Raw genomic sequence first — 17,320 nt, forward strand, 5'->3', positions numbered from 1 at the left:
AATCATTCTAATGTGCAATCAGAATGTTCATATTTAAGTATAAATTCATGTAAAATACATAAAATATACAAATTAAAAGAGGCCTGACATTGCTATTACCTTAATAAATCTGATTTTATAAATCCATTATAAATGTGTGTCACCTTTGGTAGGACTCATATTAATACAACTCAACATGGGTGATAAGACTAAGGATATGAATGTCATAGTCATCTCTAGGATAAGATATGATAGAACTCAATGTCATTAAAGTCTTTATCTAAAGTTAATTATGAATTTAATTAAGGAGCTAGAATGCTTTCTTTCTTTTCTTTTCTTTTCTTTTCTTTTCTTCTTCTTCTTCTTCTTCTTCTTCTTCTTCTTCTTCTTCTTCTTCTTCTTCTTCTCCTCCTCCGCCTCCTTCTCCTTTTCCTCTTCTTTCTCCTTCTCCTTTTCCTCTTCCTTCTCCTCCTCCTGCTCCTCCTCTTTCTCCTCCTCCTCCTCCTCATTATTATTATTATTATTATTATTATTATTATTATGTGTTTCAGGAATATATGTGCCATAGCATGTGTGTGTAGCTCATAGAATAATCCTTAGGCAATGGTCCTCTCTGTCTACTGTGGAGGAGGAACTCAGGTCATATGGCCTACACATTAAATGACTTTACTCACTGAACCACTCTGTCAGAGCTTAAAATTTTTATGTATTACAAGAATTCTAAAGATGTTTGGCCATGAGCTTTAGAAAAATAATATGCTAAAATACTGTTGTGTGTATTTAAAGCTAAGTATATAGAGTAATATGTCTCAAATTTTATTCTTTATCCTCCCTTCAGAAAGCATAAAAACTTTCTGGATATTTTTATTCTGTAGGTGATAAGATGTATATATTTTGAATTTTTGAAGAATACTAGCAAAGTTGTTTTATTTCTATCAGAGTAATTAAAGGCCATATCTTATGTCTAACTAAAGTCTGTTGTCACAGTGAAACCTGGATTCATAAAGTAGTTACAGAGTTTTACTTATGTGTGGTAAAAGTAGTTTACTTATTCTAACCATTTGTACTTTGTTGCCTGAACTGAGCAAGCTATGGGTGCACAAGAGAACCTGGAAGTTAGTTTGTTCATTGTTATGTTAGAACATCAAGGGAAGCTTTATTCAGGGCCTTTCATCATGGGAATATACAGCCTAGCCGGAACCAAGAGATAGTGCTTTATAGATAGTTCAACTAGTCTCTGAAGTTGAAACTCTAATTCCAAAAGAGAACCACAAAATTTCAAATCTCCCTCAAAAGATGTGGTTTACAAATAGTTCATGCATGAGGTCAGCAACTGGAGTTTTTAATTTTGTTATCACTAGTTCAGCTATTCACTATTTATCGTTTTTATTCCTTTTACAGAAATTACAACTTTTCAAAAGGCAGATAACATGCTCACTCTACAAGGAGAAGCAAGCCGTGTCTAAACATAAACAGCCCCTTCCCCCTAAAGCCGCTCTGTTTTGTGAAAGGAAGTGCTAGATAGTGTAGTTCATTTTACAGAAATTGTAAATTTCTGACATACAATTTTCTGTTAAGATAAAGCATTTTCCCTGCTAAATGGGAACAAGCTCTCACTGTAGTGTGTAGCTGATGTCTGTGTTTATTTTCCTTTCTCTTTCTACCTAACATTAAATTGTGCATTACAAGTGGTCAGCAAAAATATCAGGTATTTCACTCAGTCAATGAAAGTGATATTTCCTATTTTCCCAACATTTATCTGAGTGGCCTTCAAAAACTTTTAATTTCCTCCCACCTCTTGCCGTGTTTTTAGAGTCATTCTGAACCCAAGAGACATGCAGTTCAAACTATCCCATCTCTTGACTGGATGATTTACCTCGCAACCTCAGTAGACACTGCACAGGAGGTAAATTCCTTTCAGATGGTAGAATTATTCTGAGAACAGAGCCAAAGGACTCTGCAGTCTGAGGAAGGAAGCAGATGCTTTGCAGCACCTTCTTAAAGAAGGCCAGAGACCGAAAATAATGATCGCATGTTCATACCATTGTAATCAGGCTATGGGAAAGGCACTTTAGTCCAAATAATGCAGAGCAGTGAAAAAAATTATCTTATCAGTCATTATGGCTCTGAGATGGTGTGAAAGAATTCTTTTAAAGAGACTCTTGTGGGAAGCTTCCATAACTTGTAATGTGGATCTCTAGGTAAGGAACTGAGTATATTCCTATTCCTGTGTCCTCTGTACACCGAGGATATTCCTATCCCTGTGTCCTCTGTACACTGAGGATATTCTTATCCCCATGTCCTCTGTACACTGAGGATATTCATATCCCTGTGTCCTCTGTACACTGAGGATATTCCTATTCCTGTGTCCTCTGTACACTGAGGATATTCCTATCCCCGTGTCCTCTGTACACTGAGGATATTCCTATCCCTGTGTCCTCTGTACACTGAGGATATTCCTATTCCTGTGTCCTCTGTACACTGAGGATATTCCTATCCCTTGTCCTCTGTACACTGAGGATGTTCCTATTCCTGTGTCCTCTGTACACTGAGGATATTCCTATCCCTTGTCCTATGTACACTGAGTATATTCCTATCCTCATGTCCTCTGTACACTGAGTATATTCCTAACCCCATGTCCTCTGCACACTGAGTATATTCCTATCCCCATGTCCTCTGCACACTGAGGATATTCCTATCCCTGTGTCCTCTGTACACTGAGGATATTCCTATCCCCATGTCCTCTGCACACTGAGGATATTCCTATCCCCATGTCCTCTGCACACTGAGTATATTCCTATCCCCATGTCCTCTGTACACTGAGGATATTCCTATTCCTGTGTCCTCTGTACACTGAGGATATTCCTATCCCATGTCCTCTGTACACTGAGGTTATTCCTATTACTGTGTCCTCTGTGCACTGAGTATATTCCTATCCCCGTGTCCTCTGTACACTGAGGATATTCCTATCCCCGTGTCCTCTGTACACTGAGGATATTCCTGTCCGCATGTCTTGTGTACACTAAGTACATTCTTACCCCTCATATCCTCTGTACACTGAATATATTCCTATCCCTGTGTCCTCTGTACACTGAGTATATTCCTATTTCTATATCCTCTGTATATTGAATATATTCCTATCCCCGTGTCCTTTTTACTCATTTTTTGTTTCCTTTCTCTCCTGTGCATTTCCCAACGTAAAACTTTCACCTGTCCTTTGAAATTCAAGTTTTTTTGAATGCAGATATTCTTCCATCCATGCAAATGAGCTATGCAATTAACTTTGCCTATCATAGTCACATCCCAGCTCCCAAATCTCCCTGTACCTTTATTAAAAGTAGATGGCTTTACATTTACCTTCTGCTGGGGAGGGAACATCATCCTTATCATCTCTCCCCATCACACTATCCACTAATGTCTACCCCCTAATTTGCTGGTGTTACTATTTATTTTAAATCCGTTCTATAAAGAATTCCAAATTCCCTGTCTTAACTTGATTTTACACACACTATTTTATAAAATGAGCTCATAACCTTAGGAATTAAATTATCTGGAATTGTAAGCAAATGTGTGTCCCATATAATTATGCTGTGGGATTAAGTTGAGTGTTAAGAAGAGGTAATCTGTTAATGTTTTGTTTTTCAATTGGATCTGTGGCTCACCAAATGGAAAAAAAAAAAGGCATTTTATTTGGACCTTATAGTCTGTTTCCTATGAGGACAGAGCAATGGGAAGATACAGAGTTATCATTTTTATTAGATATTTTCTTCATTTACATTTCAAATGCTATCCCGAAAGTCCCTATACCCTCCCCCTGCTCTGCTCCCCAACCCACCCACTTCCGCTACCTGGCCCTGGCATTCCCCTGTACTGGGACATATAATCTTCACAATACCAAGGGCCTCTCCTCCCATTGATGGCCTACTAGGCCATCCTCTGCTACATATGCATCTAGAGACACAAGCTGGGGGGCAGGGGGGGTGGTTACTGGTTAGTTCATATTGTTGTTCGTCCTATAGGGTTGCAGATCCCTTTAGCTCCTTGGGGACTTTTTCTAGCTCCTCCATTAGGGCCCTGTTTTCCATCCAATAGATGACTGTGAGCATCCACTTCTGTATTTGCCAGGCACTGGCATAGCCTCATAAGAGACAGCTATATCAGGGTCCTGTCAGCAAAATCTTGCTGGCATCTGCAACAGAGTTATCTCTTAAACTCAAAGTTACTATTTCTCTGTCAGTAAGACCTTGTGTCATGAGTACCTTAGTAAGTGGTTCAAAACTAAACTTTTTTAAAAAAGAAAGTCATTGATACAATTGTAGTTATTTACCCCAGAAATCTGCAACCTAGATTTTTATAGTTAGCTATTTCTATTGATTCTAATTATATGCATAAGTTGTTATGCTTGCCCTCCCTTCTGCCCTTGTTTGACTCTGACCTTATTTCTTTCCTAGGAGCTGCCTTGAAAGTTTGCAGGAAGGCCTATTACCTTTACTTCATTTTTTTGTTTTCTCAGCACAGCGTAGTAAGTAAAGCACAGACTCTGGGTTCTGTTTCCAAGGGTTCAGATCCCAGTTTGCTTTCAACGATTGGACCATCACGTCTTTATTAGAACCAGTCTACATATGCTTTACTACTGGATCCACTTTTTCTAGCTATAAAGATGAACTGGTCGAATTCTTAAGTTCATTATGGAACTTACAAAATGTGCTGGACTTCGTAGTAACTCCTTTATATTGTCATAGCAAGAACAAATTTAACACAAAGTTTACACAGTATTAGAGTCATAATGCACATTTAATAAAGAGAGGCATATAGATACTAGATGTTACTCTCATTTTGCCCTAGTGGTAATATTTTATGTGGTGTTGTAGTGTATGTGTGTATGTGCGTGTATGTGTGTTTTCCTGTATGTGGGGGTACACTTGAACCCAGAGGTCAATCTCAGGTTTTCTTTCTCAAATATCATCCACCTTGTATATTGAGATAGGATTTCTCACTGACCTGGATCTTGCCAAGTTGGCTAGGTGGTTTGGCTAGTAGAAGCCAGCAGATTCATCTCTCTTCACCTTCCCAACATTATTCCCCAGGAAAAATGTATTGAAGAGTAAGTGTTACAAAACTTTGTTCAAATGAATAAATTCATACTTCATATTTTTGTACAGCAGGACTGCACTCCAAGCTGACTTAAATAATGAATATGTCACCTCGTGAGTAGACTAAATAGTGATTCCTTTTGCAGTTTTTCTTTTCTTTCTTACTTTTTTCTCTTTGAATTTAATTCTCTATTTCATATTATGATGTAGTTTCTAGTGCTTCCAATGCATGTGATGGTATCTTAACCGTGAGTGTACAGGGATGACAAAGACTGGTGAGGACTGGTGGACATCAGAGTGCTCAATCGTCCTCTCTACTGCATATTAAGCATTGTTTCCATGCAGTGTGTTCTGTTTAATCCTAACAATACATATGCTCTGACAAAATGCATGGCATGATGCAGCCAGCTAAACTCTGACCCTGCAATAACCCTGAAGGCCATACTTCTCAACTACATAATGTGCCCAAGAATAAACGTGACCAAATGTTTGCAAAGATTACACAATTATAAATGTGGTATCAGGACTCTGCCAAAAGTGGATATGATGCACCTTGAAATGACTACTAGTCCAAGATATCCTCCTGCCCATTGCAAGAAGAAAGTTTGCTGGATCATTTCTGAAAATATGTTTCTTAGCAATATTCAGAATAAATGTTTCTAATGGAATTATATGTTCTAGTGTGAAAGCAATATGAAATTGAGTGCTCACTATATGGAAAATTCACTTTACAGTGTTTCCATCAAAAGATGTTTAGGGAAAGATGCATATCTGCTTATTGTGTCCTAGACATACCTTTGCCATGGAATATTAACACATTATCACAGTTTTCATTTCTTGAGGTAAAACATATAAACTTGATTCTCACCCACACTTGATCTATCCAATACATAAAGATAATGTGTATGTATTTATAATGTTACCATGATCTTATAAGGTAAAGCTATGATCCCATTTTAGATATCAGGAAATTTAGGCTGGAAGAAGCAGTTTGGACCACTCTTTGTAGGGAGTCTTAAGCACTGTGTTTAGATATGCTCTGAAGAAGTCTTGCTGTAGACAACTTATTTAATGCTAGTTCAACTGAATTTTGTTCCTTAGTAGAGGTAGAAAGGACTAAAACTTAGTGCCCACTCTGTGTCATTGAAACTGCATGCTTTGCATTATCTCATACATCTCACCTAATTCTTTTTCTGTCATGGAAAAGTAGGCAGATTATCCTGACAGTTTTTGTTCTACCTGAATATCTGACAACAACAACTCATTAACAATGTATTCTTCTCGCCTGAGCTAGTATCTCGCTAGCAAGAATTCACTCGGACAACCGGATCCTTCTACGGCAAAGCTTTTATTGCTTCAACAAAAGGAAGACCTCGAACCCGGAAAGTGGCGCTGATTATATAGCCCACAGTGTGACGTTTCAGCACCTGATGTGGCATGACAGCACCTGATTAGTTGCTCGCCCATCACCCCATTACTACGGCCGGAGATGGGCAGTGACTGGGTGTGAATTTACTCTTGCACTTGCGCATAAGGCTTATTTACTAGTTAGGCGCAGTGGAAGCCAGCGCCATCTTATAATGGCGATTGCTCACAGCAAGGCTCTCCACATTCTTCTAGGGTGTATGGCATTATATTTGAGATCATGATCCAGATAACCAAATTAAATTTAGCCTAAAATTAAATTTTGGGTTTTTTTTTATGAATTTCATGTAATATGCATTATGACACTGTTTGAATTTTAATATTTATTTTAGAAAGTTTAATTTTATATGATGGTATATTAATTTTGTAATATTTTTATATGTATGAAGTTAAAAGTAAAATATTTTCACATACTCATCTGATAAATAATAGAAAAGAATAATAAATAATTTTTGGCCACAACATAAAGAAAGCTTGGAAGTGTGTTTCATAACTGAAATTAAATCAATGTTAACCTTAGCAAGTTATATTTGGTTCAATACTGTAGTATTTGGACTTTAAATTTTAATTATACAATAACTAAAGACTATGGCTCAAATAAAATTATAAATATGAAGAAGGTTAACATTTTGAGAGACTCCTACTATGTGTCTCTTAAGAGAATTAAAATGGTTAGGATTTTTAACTGAGACTAAAGTCAGTACAAACTAATGAGAAAAAAAGTCTGCAGCTATGAGCGTATAAAACTCAGTGGAGAATCAACCAGTACTCAACAAATTCTTTTTATTTTTTCTTTCTTTTTTTTAAATTAGGTATTTTCTTCATTTACATTTCCAATGCTATCCCAAAAGTCCCCCATACCCTCTCCCCCCACTCCCCTACCCACCCACTCCCTCTTCTTGGCCCTGGCTTTCCCCTGTACTGAGGCATATAACGTTTGCATGACCAATGGGCCTCTCTTTCCAGTGATGGCTGACTAGGCCATCTTCTGATACATATGCAGCTAGAAACACGAGCTTCAGGGGATACTGGTTAGTTCATATTACTCAACAAATTCTTAAATCTTGCAGAGCTAAGACAAGATGCATCTTATGTTGCATCATTTAAAGGAAGAAATATATTGGAAGTGTTAGAGTGTCAGACAATTCAATGCGTGTTATTATTGCCGTTTGTCTTTGGATGGTCTCATCATAGAGCAGACAGAGGCCCCTTTCTCACACCTTGAGTGGACGCTCATGTGGCATCTGACATGTCTTCTATTATGTTCAGTAAATAAACAAGACACTCCGTTGCTGAGACTACAGTCAAACTTCCAATCAAGGCAGAAGTGATAAAGTCATACTGCCTGCTTCTAACAGCTTAAAGACATGTTTATTAGACAAATACTGGGGGATGACATACAAATGTGATAGGTTGGCAGACATATGAGCTCTGTGAGAATCTCCAATGCTGGACATTCTTAAAATCATGCACAAACCACTACCCACGTCTGTGTACTTAAGTCTCGGGATGATAAGAAAAATGTGTTTTCAATCTTTCCCCCAAATGTATTCATCTCAATGAGAAAAGATATGTCTCATATTAATACTTAATTTATAAATACTCATGAGCTCTATTAAAATTCTCTGGCAAAATTCTACCATGCTTTCCTTCCAGTGGACTCTAGTTCAGAGTTTGGCAGGCTCTGTCTGATTAGCAGGTTTTTTCCTTCTCAATCACATTACTGAGCACACCCAAATGGAGCTCTTGGGACTCACTGTTTAAAACAAGTTCTTTACAAAATATCTCTGTGGCTTGTTTAGACTATCTAAATGAGATACAATGTAAGGAAATGGAGTGTAACAGAGAAATGTGAAATGGCTATAAAACAAGATCATGTAGACTTATCTTGTGTATTCCTATCTATACATGAAAGTACTGAACAAAGTTTTTTATTTTTCTTTTGGAGCAAGCATCTGCCACATGCGTTCATTGCACACTCACACTGAACCGTGATGTGAGTGGTCACATAAGCCACAGCTCAATGACTGCAATCAGTTTCAGATGTAAGCAGCTCTCTTGCTCCTCCCCACTTACTGGCCCATCTCCATGCAGAAAGACCAATGGCAATGTGAAACTGCACAAGATGATCACATGCTCTGAACTTTAAAGCCTCATACTGCAGGTCATGGGTCTGCTTAAACTGTATATGTATAAAATGGCATTTCTTCAAGAATGACTGGGTGAGAATGGGGAGGGATGTTCAGAAGGAAAAGGAATTTGCTGCATGAGTCTGGTGACATAAATTTGCTTTCCAGCACCCATATAAATGTGCAAGCAGAGAAGAAAGTCCATGAAGTTGGCCCCTGATCTACACATGCACATTATGGCACACATATGCACATATTCACACTTGCAGCAGCCCCACACACAATAAAGAAAAATAATGCATGGACATATTGACAAGCTGTGTGGTTATACGGTTCCAGGTATTCAAGTCATAGAGAATTGTAAGTTCCATCATGACAAACACATCCCAAAAGTGCTTAGATATCTCTGTTATATCTCTGCATAAAACCAAGAACAAGGGATCTTAATGGATACTTTAGAACCATCTTTTCTTATGATAATAACTATTGTGGACTATCTCTTTCACCATTTTTCTACTTGTAATAAAGTCCCCTCTCCTGTCTCCTGAAAATGGAAGCAATTAAAATTAATTATGAAACCAGAAATACCCCAGGTTACCCCAGAAGTCTGAACTAATTCTAAGTGTTCCTTAATTTATGTCCTAGACATAAGTTACATTGTAATGTCAAATATATAACAATGACAGTATGAGAGATTTTATCAAGGTTACAAAATATCAAGAATGAAAGACAAATTCTAAAATTTCTTTTAGAATGAAATTGCAGATCCAAAAACTTAAAAATAAATGTTCTGAACTTAGAGAGCTGTGAAAATTGTCAACTAAATCTTATAAATGCTTTTCAAAATAATGTCTGTCCACAGATTTTTGCACTGGCATTGAAGCTGCAGAGGACATAGTAGCAAAAATCTACTCTCCTGCATGAAAGAAAATATTTCCAAAGCCAGAAGGAAAGAACTCTTACCACCTTCTTTAGTGCAAAGGCTGATAAGGTTATGAACTGTGTCCATGAGCTCCAGTTGTTGCTTCTGCAGGATGCTGTTGTTGTTGGTAGCTCTACTAAGTTGCTTCTCCAACTCCTGGATGATGAATGTCTGACGAGAAACCAAGCCTTGAAGGTTTTCTTTCTCCTCCTTCAAGGTGTCCAATTCTTCTTTGTGTTTTCCCTCCATTTCTAAGATTTTGTGCTCTAGTAAACTACAAGGAAATGAAAATAAGACATAATTCATACAGTGCTGGAGAGACAATACTGCAATTCTACTTGTTCCCAAGAGTAAGATTAGAAGCTTTAATTATTAAGTATATATGTCTGTGTGCATGTGTATATATGTACAGCTATGCACATGTGCTCAGACATGCCATGATGCATGCAGATTTCATACAATGACATATAGGAGTCAGTCCCTTCCTATCTCTATCTGAGGATAGAACTCAAATCATCAGACTTGGCATTAAAGGACCCTAAGCCCTGAGCAGTCCTGCTGGCTCATAAAAGTATTTCTTTTAAGAGACAAAAGTCTATGTAGTATTAGCCATTTGAAAAACACACATCAAAACTCCCCTGAGATTCTACTTCACCCTGGGCAGAATGTCATCATTAAGAGAATAGCAACAGAGCCCCGGAGCACTTACTGCTCTTCTGGAGGACTCAGGCTCTGTGCTCAGTAACCACATGGCATTTCAACCTGCAACTTCATTTCCAGAAGGCTGAATGCCTCTTCTAACTTCTATTGGCCCATGCATGCACATGGTGCATGTATACACATAATTAAACAATTACAACAATATCATCAAATGCTGACAAAATATGGACCAAATGAAATGCTTATATACATAAGAATCTACTAAGGCAGGTTCTTCACTATTTATTAACCAATTCTTAATAAATCTAGCCTGCATCATCACAACTCCTAGCTTTACATGTGACACCAGACTTCTGGATAAGAGCATCATGGGCTCTGAAATCACTATGCAGTTGTCTTGGGTAAGGAAGAACTCATTAGGTGAATATCATAGTCTTACAGGAAACATGGAGTACTTTGCCCAGAGTGACGCAACCTTACAAAGCTTCTCTCAACACTCTCTAAATGATACTTTCCTTGTATACTGTGCAGGAAAACCTACAAAACCGCAGAAGCCCTTTTGGATCAGAGGAACTGACTTAAAATAAAAAGCATTTTTTCACTTTATAGAGTGTCTAATATACTAGTATTCTTCAGGGAAAAGGCTTACGCAGTTTTCTTAGTTCTGTTTTCAGGCCATTCTAGCAGATCTTAGTTTACAAGGTGCTATTCCAATGCAGCACACCCAGAATGGGCACTTAATTTACCTTGGAGAAATATAGAGCTGAATCACTCCTATAAGTCTTCAAAAAGAAGACACTGGGGAGTATTTTAAATTTAATACTTAAATTATACAATCTAGTGTGTTTGAAGAGTCAAACTTTCCAACTGTTTGTGCTAAGGGGCAAGATGCAACATCTGATTGGCTTTTGCACAGATGAAGAAGTGTGGCAAGAAATGCTCAAGGGGATTCCAGGTCTCTGCTAACAAATTTGCTCTCCTAAGAAGAAGGTGGCCCAGGATATAGCAGAACAGCTGCTGGGAAGCTGGGTCTATGTGTGAGTCCTGCCTAACTCACAGAATTTTTGAGAGTGTGCCAAGATTGACAAATGAAATTTTCACATTGATACTTCGCCCCCCACCCCCCCCCAAAAAAAAACAAGCCATTTTTCTCTCTTGAGTTTCCTTTCTTTTACTCCATTGAGTTTCCTTTCTGTTACTCCATTGAGTTTCCTTTCTTTTACTCCATTGAGTTTCCTTTCTGTTACTCCATTGAGTTTCCTTTCTTTTACTCCATTGAGTTTCCTTTCTTTTACTCCATTGAGTTTCCTTTCTTTTACTCCATTGAGTTTCCTTTCTTTTACTCCATTGAGTTTCCTTTCTTTTACTCCATTGAGTTTCCTTTCTGTTACTCCATTGAGTTTCCTTTCTTTTACTCCATTGAGTTTCCTTTCTTTTACTCCATTGAGTTTCCTTTCTTTTACTCCATTGAGTTTCCTTTCTTTTAGTCCATTGAGTTTCCTTTCTTTTACTCCATTGAGTTTCCTTTCTTTTACTCCACGCCTGTACAGGAAGAATCCCTACCTTCTGCTGAGCATACAGGGAACTCAATTTGGAAAGTAAGTAGCTGAAATCCTGAGGGTCATTTCTATTTGTTTAAATCCCTGTTTAGGAGTGAAAAGGTTAGTCAAGTAAGTTGAGGGAGATGAAAGAAAATATTTCTAGGGGCTAAGATGATAAAGTGTCTTTTTTTCTGTGCCAGAGTTTGTTGCTGCTAGAGAAACTCATTGTTAAAAAACAAAAATAAGGTACAGAGAGGGGTGGAGGGACAAAGGCAGTCAATGTTTCTATTGTTCATAGTGGTTAAAAATGCCATCCACTTAGTAGTTAACTGGCAAGTTCACTGCTGTGGGTACAGAGGAGCCTTCCTCTCTGCTTGGAGATTTTTGGCTTTTGATCTGAGCGTTAACCACAACTGATACTTCAGCTCATTTTTAGCCTACTTTTTAGTTATGTTTGCTCCTATTTCTGGAATAGTGATCAGATACATGACTCCCACAATTTATAGTCATTAACTTATTAGGAAACTGTGCCTCAGACTCACATGAGTTACGGTATACCACCAGGAAACCTTTAGCATTAACTATTAAAATGAGGATCGTGTATATATAGCTCATGACTTGGAAGCTAAAGCGTCATATGATGTGGTACAAAAGCTCTAAATAAACAGTTATTTTCCACAAGCAAAATCAGAGCTGACCTTCCAGGTTTCCTAATTAGCAGGCGATATCAGATTCTAGTTATAAGTCATACTTATTAGTTGCTAAATGCCAATATTTATGCAGAATATAAGATGGTAGTATTTCTTCAGAAAAGATTTTCTTTATAGACAGTAATCCTCAGAGAAAAATTATGAGCAACAAGAAAATTGTTTCCAACATAATACATTTTTCATATTTTGCCTCAATATTTTTTCACTTTTGCTTTTGATGTGTCTGCACAGGACAGAATATACACTGGGGATGGCTGCTACAGAAGGTATCAGAAAAAGACACTGGTTGTTTTGTTTTGGTTTGTTTTTTTTTTTTTTTCAGTACAATTTGAAAAGATATGAAAACTAATAGTTGATCAAAGAAATTCCTACCCAAAAGAAGATAGTCATGAATACTGGGTTGTGGAAAAGAAGTCTTCCTTTGCAAAAAATAATATGCATTATCATATTGGAAAGAGCATTGATTTTCATGACTCAGTAAACAGGTATTAATGTAACATGACTTCCAGATATCAAGTGGCATCAAGCCAGTGTGTCACCTTAGAAAAGATGTTCATGAAGATGAAGGCGCATTGGTCATCAGGATGCAAGAAGACTATGGGCACAGGTATCTAGCTGGACTGAGAGAACAAAGCAGCATCTTTCTGGCTACAAGAATGCTGGGACTTTGTCACATGGGATTGATAGCTACCCTGAAAGCATTTTCTACCAAGAAACTATCACCAGGGCATTCCCCCAAATCATTTCTTCCCTCAGGTCTCTTGTAGTAGCCCTTGCAGTCCAATTATTTTTGTAGTACTGCTATAGAACACCTTTTATATGAGTAAGACCCCCTTAGACTCCTTCACGATGACTTTCTCTTCATGAGCTTTTGATCTTTTTGAAGACAAACACCCTCTTTTCCATGTAGTCTCAATGTGTGGTTTCCATATGACTCATCTCTTTGTTTCTTCCTATCTATTTGGATGTTGCACACTTTGGGAGTAAACCTTTCTTCCCTGTTAATTGCAAAGTGGTTTGAATCCAAGATTCACTTTCCAAATATATTTCTACAATTTGTAGCTATTAACACAGAGAAATATAATATTATAGTTGGATAGCACTTAACAGAAATCATTATTTCTTTCGATTCTTTTTTAAAATTTTATGTGTATTGGTGCTTTGTCTTATGTATGTCTGTGCACAATAGACATGCAGTGCCCATGAAGACTAGAAGAAAAAAAATCCGATTCTGTGAAACTGGAATATTTTTAGCTGCCATGTGGGTGCTAGGATCTGACCCTGTGTCTTGGGCTAGCACAACAACTGAAACATTTCCTCAGTCTGTCCTTTGATTCTTAAGGCATTAGAGTTGATATCAACTGAATTGATTTTTCAACCCATAGAATACAAATTTTTACTAATCTAAATTTTTCTTTTATGTAAACCCTTAACAAATACATTAAGTTTTGGAACCAGGGTTTACAAAACATGTTTTCAATTGTGTTATGTTAGAAATCCACTCAGAGCACCCCGCTGTTATGAAAGTGGCCCACACTCATAGCCATCATCTTAATGCAGTATCAGAGATGGGCACCATGGACTTGAGCATATTCTTGATCCCCAGTGTGTGCTCTTGCTTGGGTAGGTTTAGCAGATGTGGCCTTGATGGAGGTAGTATGTCACTGGCAGTGAGCATTTTGTTTTCAAAGAAATAATCCATTCCAAGTTTTCTTCTTGTCTGTCTCATGCTTACAGTTGAAGATCTGAGCCCTTAAAGTCCTATTCCTGCTGCCATGCCTCCACCCCATCATCATGACCTCCAGTGATCTGGAACCATAAGCCCAAGTATATGCTTCTATAAGTTACCTCCGTCATAGCATTTTGTTGTGCAATAGAGAGTGATGAGTACAATCTATTGCACTATTTACATCACACCAATAATGGTGCCAATGAAACATGTCCTTAACATATGCTGTTCATCTGATTATTTGGGGAAATTGTGAGTCACAGCATTTGAACTTACCTATTTTCCCCATCTGTAAGAAATGTCTTAAATATCCAAACTTAGATTTTTTGAAAGGATTCTTTTATATTTAATTTGCGTGTGTATGTACACACATGCATGTGCCCACAAAAGAAGTCCAGAGACATCAGACCCCTGCTGCAATTACCGGGAGATATCAGCTGTTCACTTTGGATAGTAGGAACTGAACTGGAGTCATTTGCAAAAGCAGTGTATGCTTTTAATCAGTGAGCCACAATCTCAGTGCAAAGAGTTTCTCAGTTATAGCTCTACCTTAAAATGTCTGCCATCAAATTTAATTTTCTTATTCAATAGACTGATCATATTCTCTTTGGTCCCAGAATCTTTCTATAGGTTCTTTATTGTTTCCCCTAATCAGAAAAGTCTGAAAAAGTCTTTCTCCGTTTGGCAAGAGACCACTAGAGAGGAAAGTACAGTCATAAGACCTTAGATCCTAAAATCAGACAGGCATGTTGTTAGTTTTCCTGATGATAACATTCAAAAGTTTTAGCTGAAGTTTAATCACATAACAAAACATGGGTAGGCTGACTCCAGACATCAGTGCATGGAGTTTTCTGTCAGAGTTGATTATACAGAAAGGGAGCTTCGCTGTCGAGTTTTTGGAAGGTTTGGATTGAATCAGCCATTTCTCTTGCGATGCCTCTTTAGACGTTACTGTTACATGGAGCAATAGTTTACCAACCGTGCAGTCAATCTATACAAATTGCAAATTCCAAAACAGAGTTTCTCACAGGACTTGCCGTGCTTCCTGTTTCCCATCTTCCTGGGAGAACTTTGAGAAGAGACATGCATAGGATTTTGGCACTTAACTTCCAGTTTGAGGCAGAGGTGCACTTTAATGAAGAATAAAATAAACAAACTAATCTAGGTCCTGCACTTCACTGAAAGCTCAGGAAAGAGTGTGTGTAATTTGGACACTGGGTTTGATTTGTCTGCACTGCCCACACTGTCCTTTTCTACATTGTATCTTATTGGAAATACTTAAGACCATGGGATACATCTTGAAACTTTCACATAAAGCTCTCCCTTTCAAATTGTTTCCCACAACAGAATTCTTAACATAGCAGCCAATGAATGCCTAGTGGTAAGAGCTGCCTGTGCTGTGTAAATATAGCTGTGATACAAGGAAGAGATGTTGAAAATATTAAAACCTCATTCTTATCTGTCTGAACTTATTTATAAATGCTTTCATTTTTCCTTGTTTATAGCATGTAGAGTGTCACCATATGGTACAAATATGGGCATGCAGAGCATGAGTTTTCTTTCTAGATTAAACTTATTATTTGTTATTAAATTAAATACTAAATTCTCTTTCAAAATATTGTTCTACTTGTTTGGTGATTCAAATTTGGGGCAGAATTATAAATACTATATGCATATGCAAAAATTAGATAGCAAACTTTTCAAAGCTTGATAAAATAAGAATAAGCTCAATTTATTATAAAAGCAGAAATAAAGAAGTCAAATGATTGACACAGATTATGAAATGTAATATGATTATTTAAAAATAGGTTGAAAATAAATGTTTAACAAGGTAAAGCATTTCCAATATATATAACAGAATGTAGATGCCAGAAAGATTGTATATGAAGTAATAAAGTAAATACAAGTGAAGCAATGAAATAAAAATACATGGACACAAAAGCACATAGCAGAAAGGTTTTGGAAAATAAGAACACTAACAGGAGCAGGTATGCACATGTGCACAAACACAAACATGTACACACATACATATGTGCACACACACATGTACACACACACATATAAACAGAGACTAGAGTACTCAATATGATTGTCTGCATATTACAAAAAATTTAAATAATTGTCATATTTCTAATGAATGATATTTTACTAGTATGAAATTGATATATATTGGGTATAATTGCAACACCTCTAATCTCCACATTTGGGAAGCTAAATCAGAGCACTATGGAAAATTTAAAGGTAGTCTTTCCCACATAGTAATTCTCCAGATAACATGGGCTTCTTGCAGAGATCTTGAATCAAAAATGTAAAATGAAACAAAACAAAATACAACAAAAATGAATAATCTATATAGTATTAAATATGTTGGCAGTCATTCTTTAGAATAAGTGATGTATAACTGCATATAATTACATAGATTAATATAAGATATTCATAACATATTTTATGAAATAAATAAGAGGAATAAGTCTAACATTTGAAATAATTGTTAAAATATATGTATGTAGTGTATAAATTCAAACATACATGCAATTGTATATTGGTATGTGTTCATTTAAACATTCACAGAAATGAGTATGTTGCATACTCATGATTATGTTGATAGTGTACTAGTAGAAAAATTAGAAGAAAAACACCAATCATTTTAGCAATGGGTGTGAAGGACATGAAAGGGATGATGGTGATGTGGAATCAGGAAAACTTTGAATTTTTGACTGTATAAACAGAAATGTAATTTGTAATCTGTCTTACTTTTTAAAAAAAATTAAAGGAATGAAATCTAGAAGTATATAATAGACTTGAAAAAAACACAGTTAAGAAGTTTAAAAGTTGGACTGAATTGGTGAATCTCAGGGAATAGATTATTAAAATCAGGTGCAAAGCAGTAAGACTTTAGGGATGCATAATTGTGATGTGAACACTATGCTTCAATAGGCCGGGCGTGTTTAATCCCAGCACTTGGGAGGCAGAGGCAGGTGGATTTCTGAGTTCAAGGCCAGCCTGGTCTACAAAGTGAGTTCCAGGACAGCCAAGGCTATACAGAGAAACCCTGTCTCGAAAAGCCAAAAAGAAAAAAAAAAGGGGGGGGGGAACAATTCACAGATTTTAGTACTTAATATAAATCATATT

General features: G+C 37.0%; 1 protein-coding gene across 3 annotated transcripts in view; it reads right to left on the minus strand.

Moving 5' to 3' along the window:
- The window catches only part of Angpt1 (angiopoietin 1), a 252,311-nt gene that overhangs the window by 61,971 nt on the left and 173,020 nt on the right, over nt 1-17,320 (minus strand). For 2 of the 3 annotated variants that reach the window (NM_009640.4, XM_006520323.2), the window contains exon 4: nt 9,590-9,822. In NM_009640.4, the coding sequence (NP_033770.2) occupies nt 9,590-9,822 (233 nt within the window). The remainder of the gene's footprint in view (nt 1-9,589; nt 9,823-17,320) is intronic. The other variant, NM_001286062.1, reaches the window with a different exon arrangement.

The sequence above is a fragment of the Mus musculus genome, chromosome 15, assembly GCF_000001635.26.
Source record: "Mus musculus strain C57BL/6J chromosome 15, GRCm38.p6 C57BL/6J".
Lineage (NCBI taxonomy): Eukaryota > Metazoa > Chordata > Mammalia > Rodentia > Muridae > Mus > Mus musculus.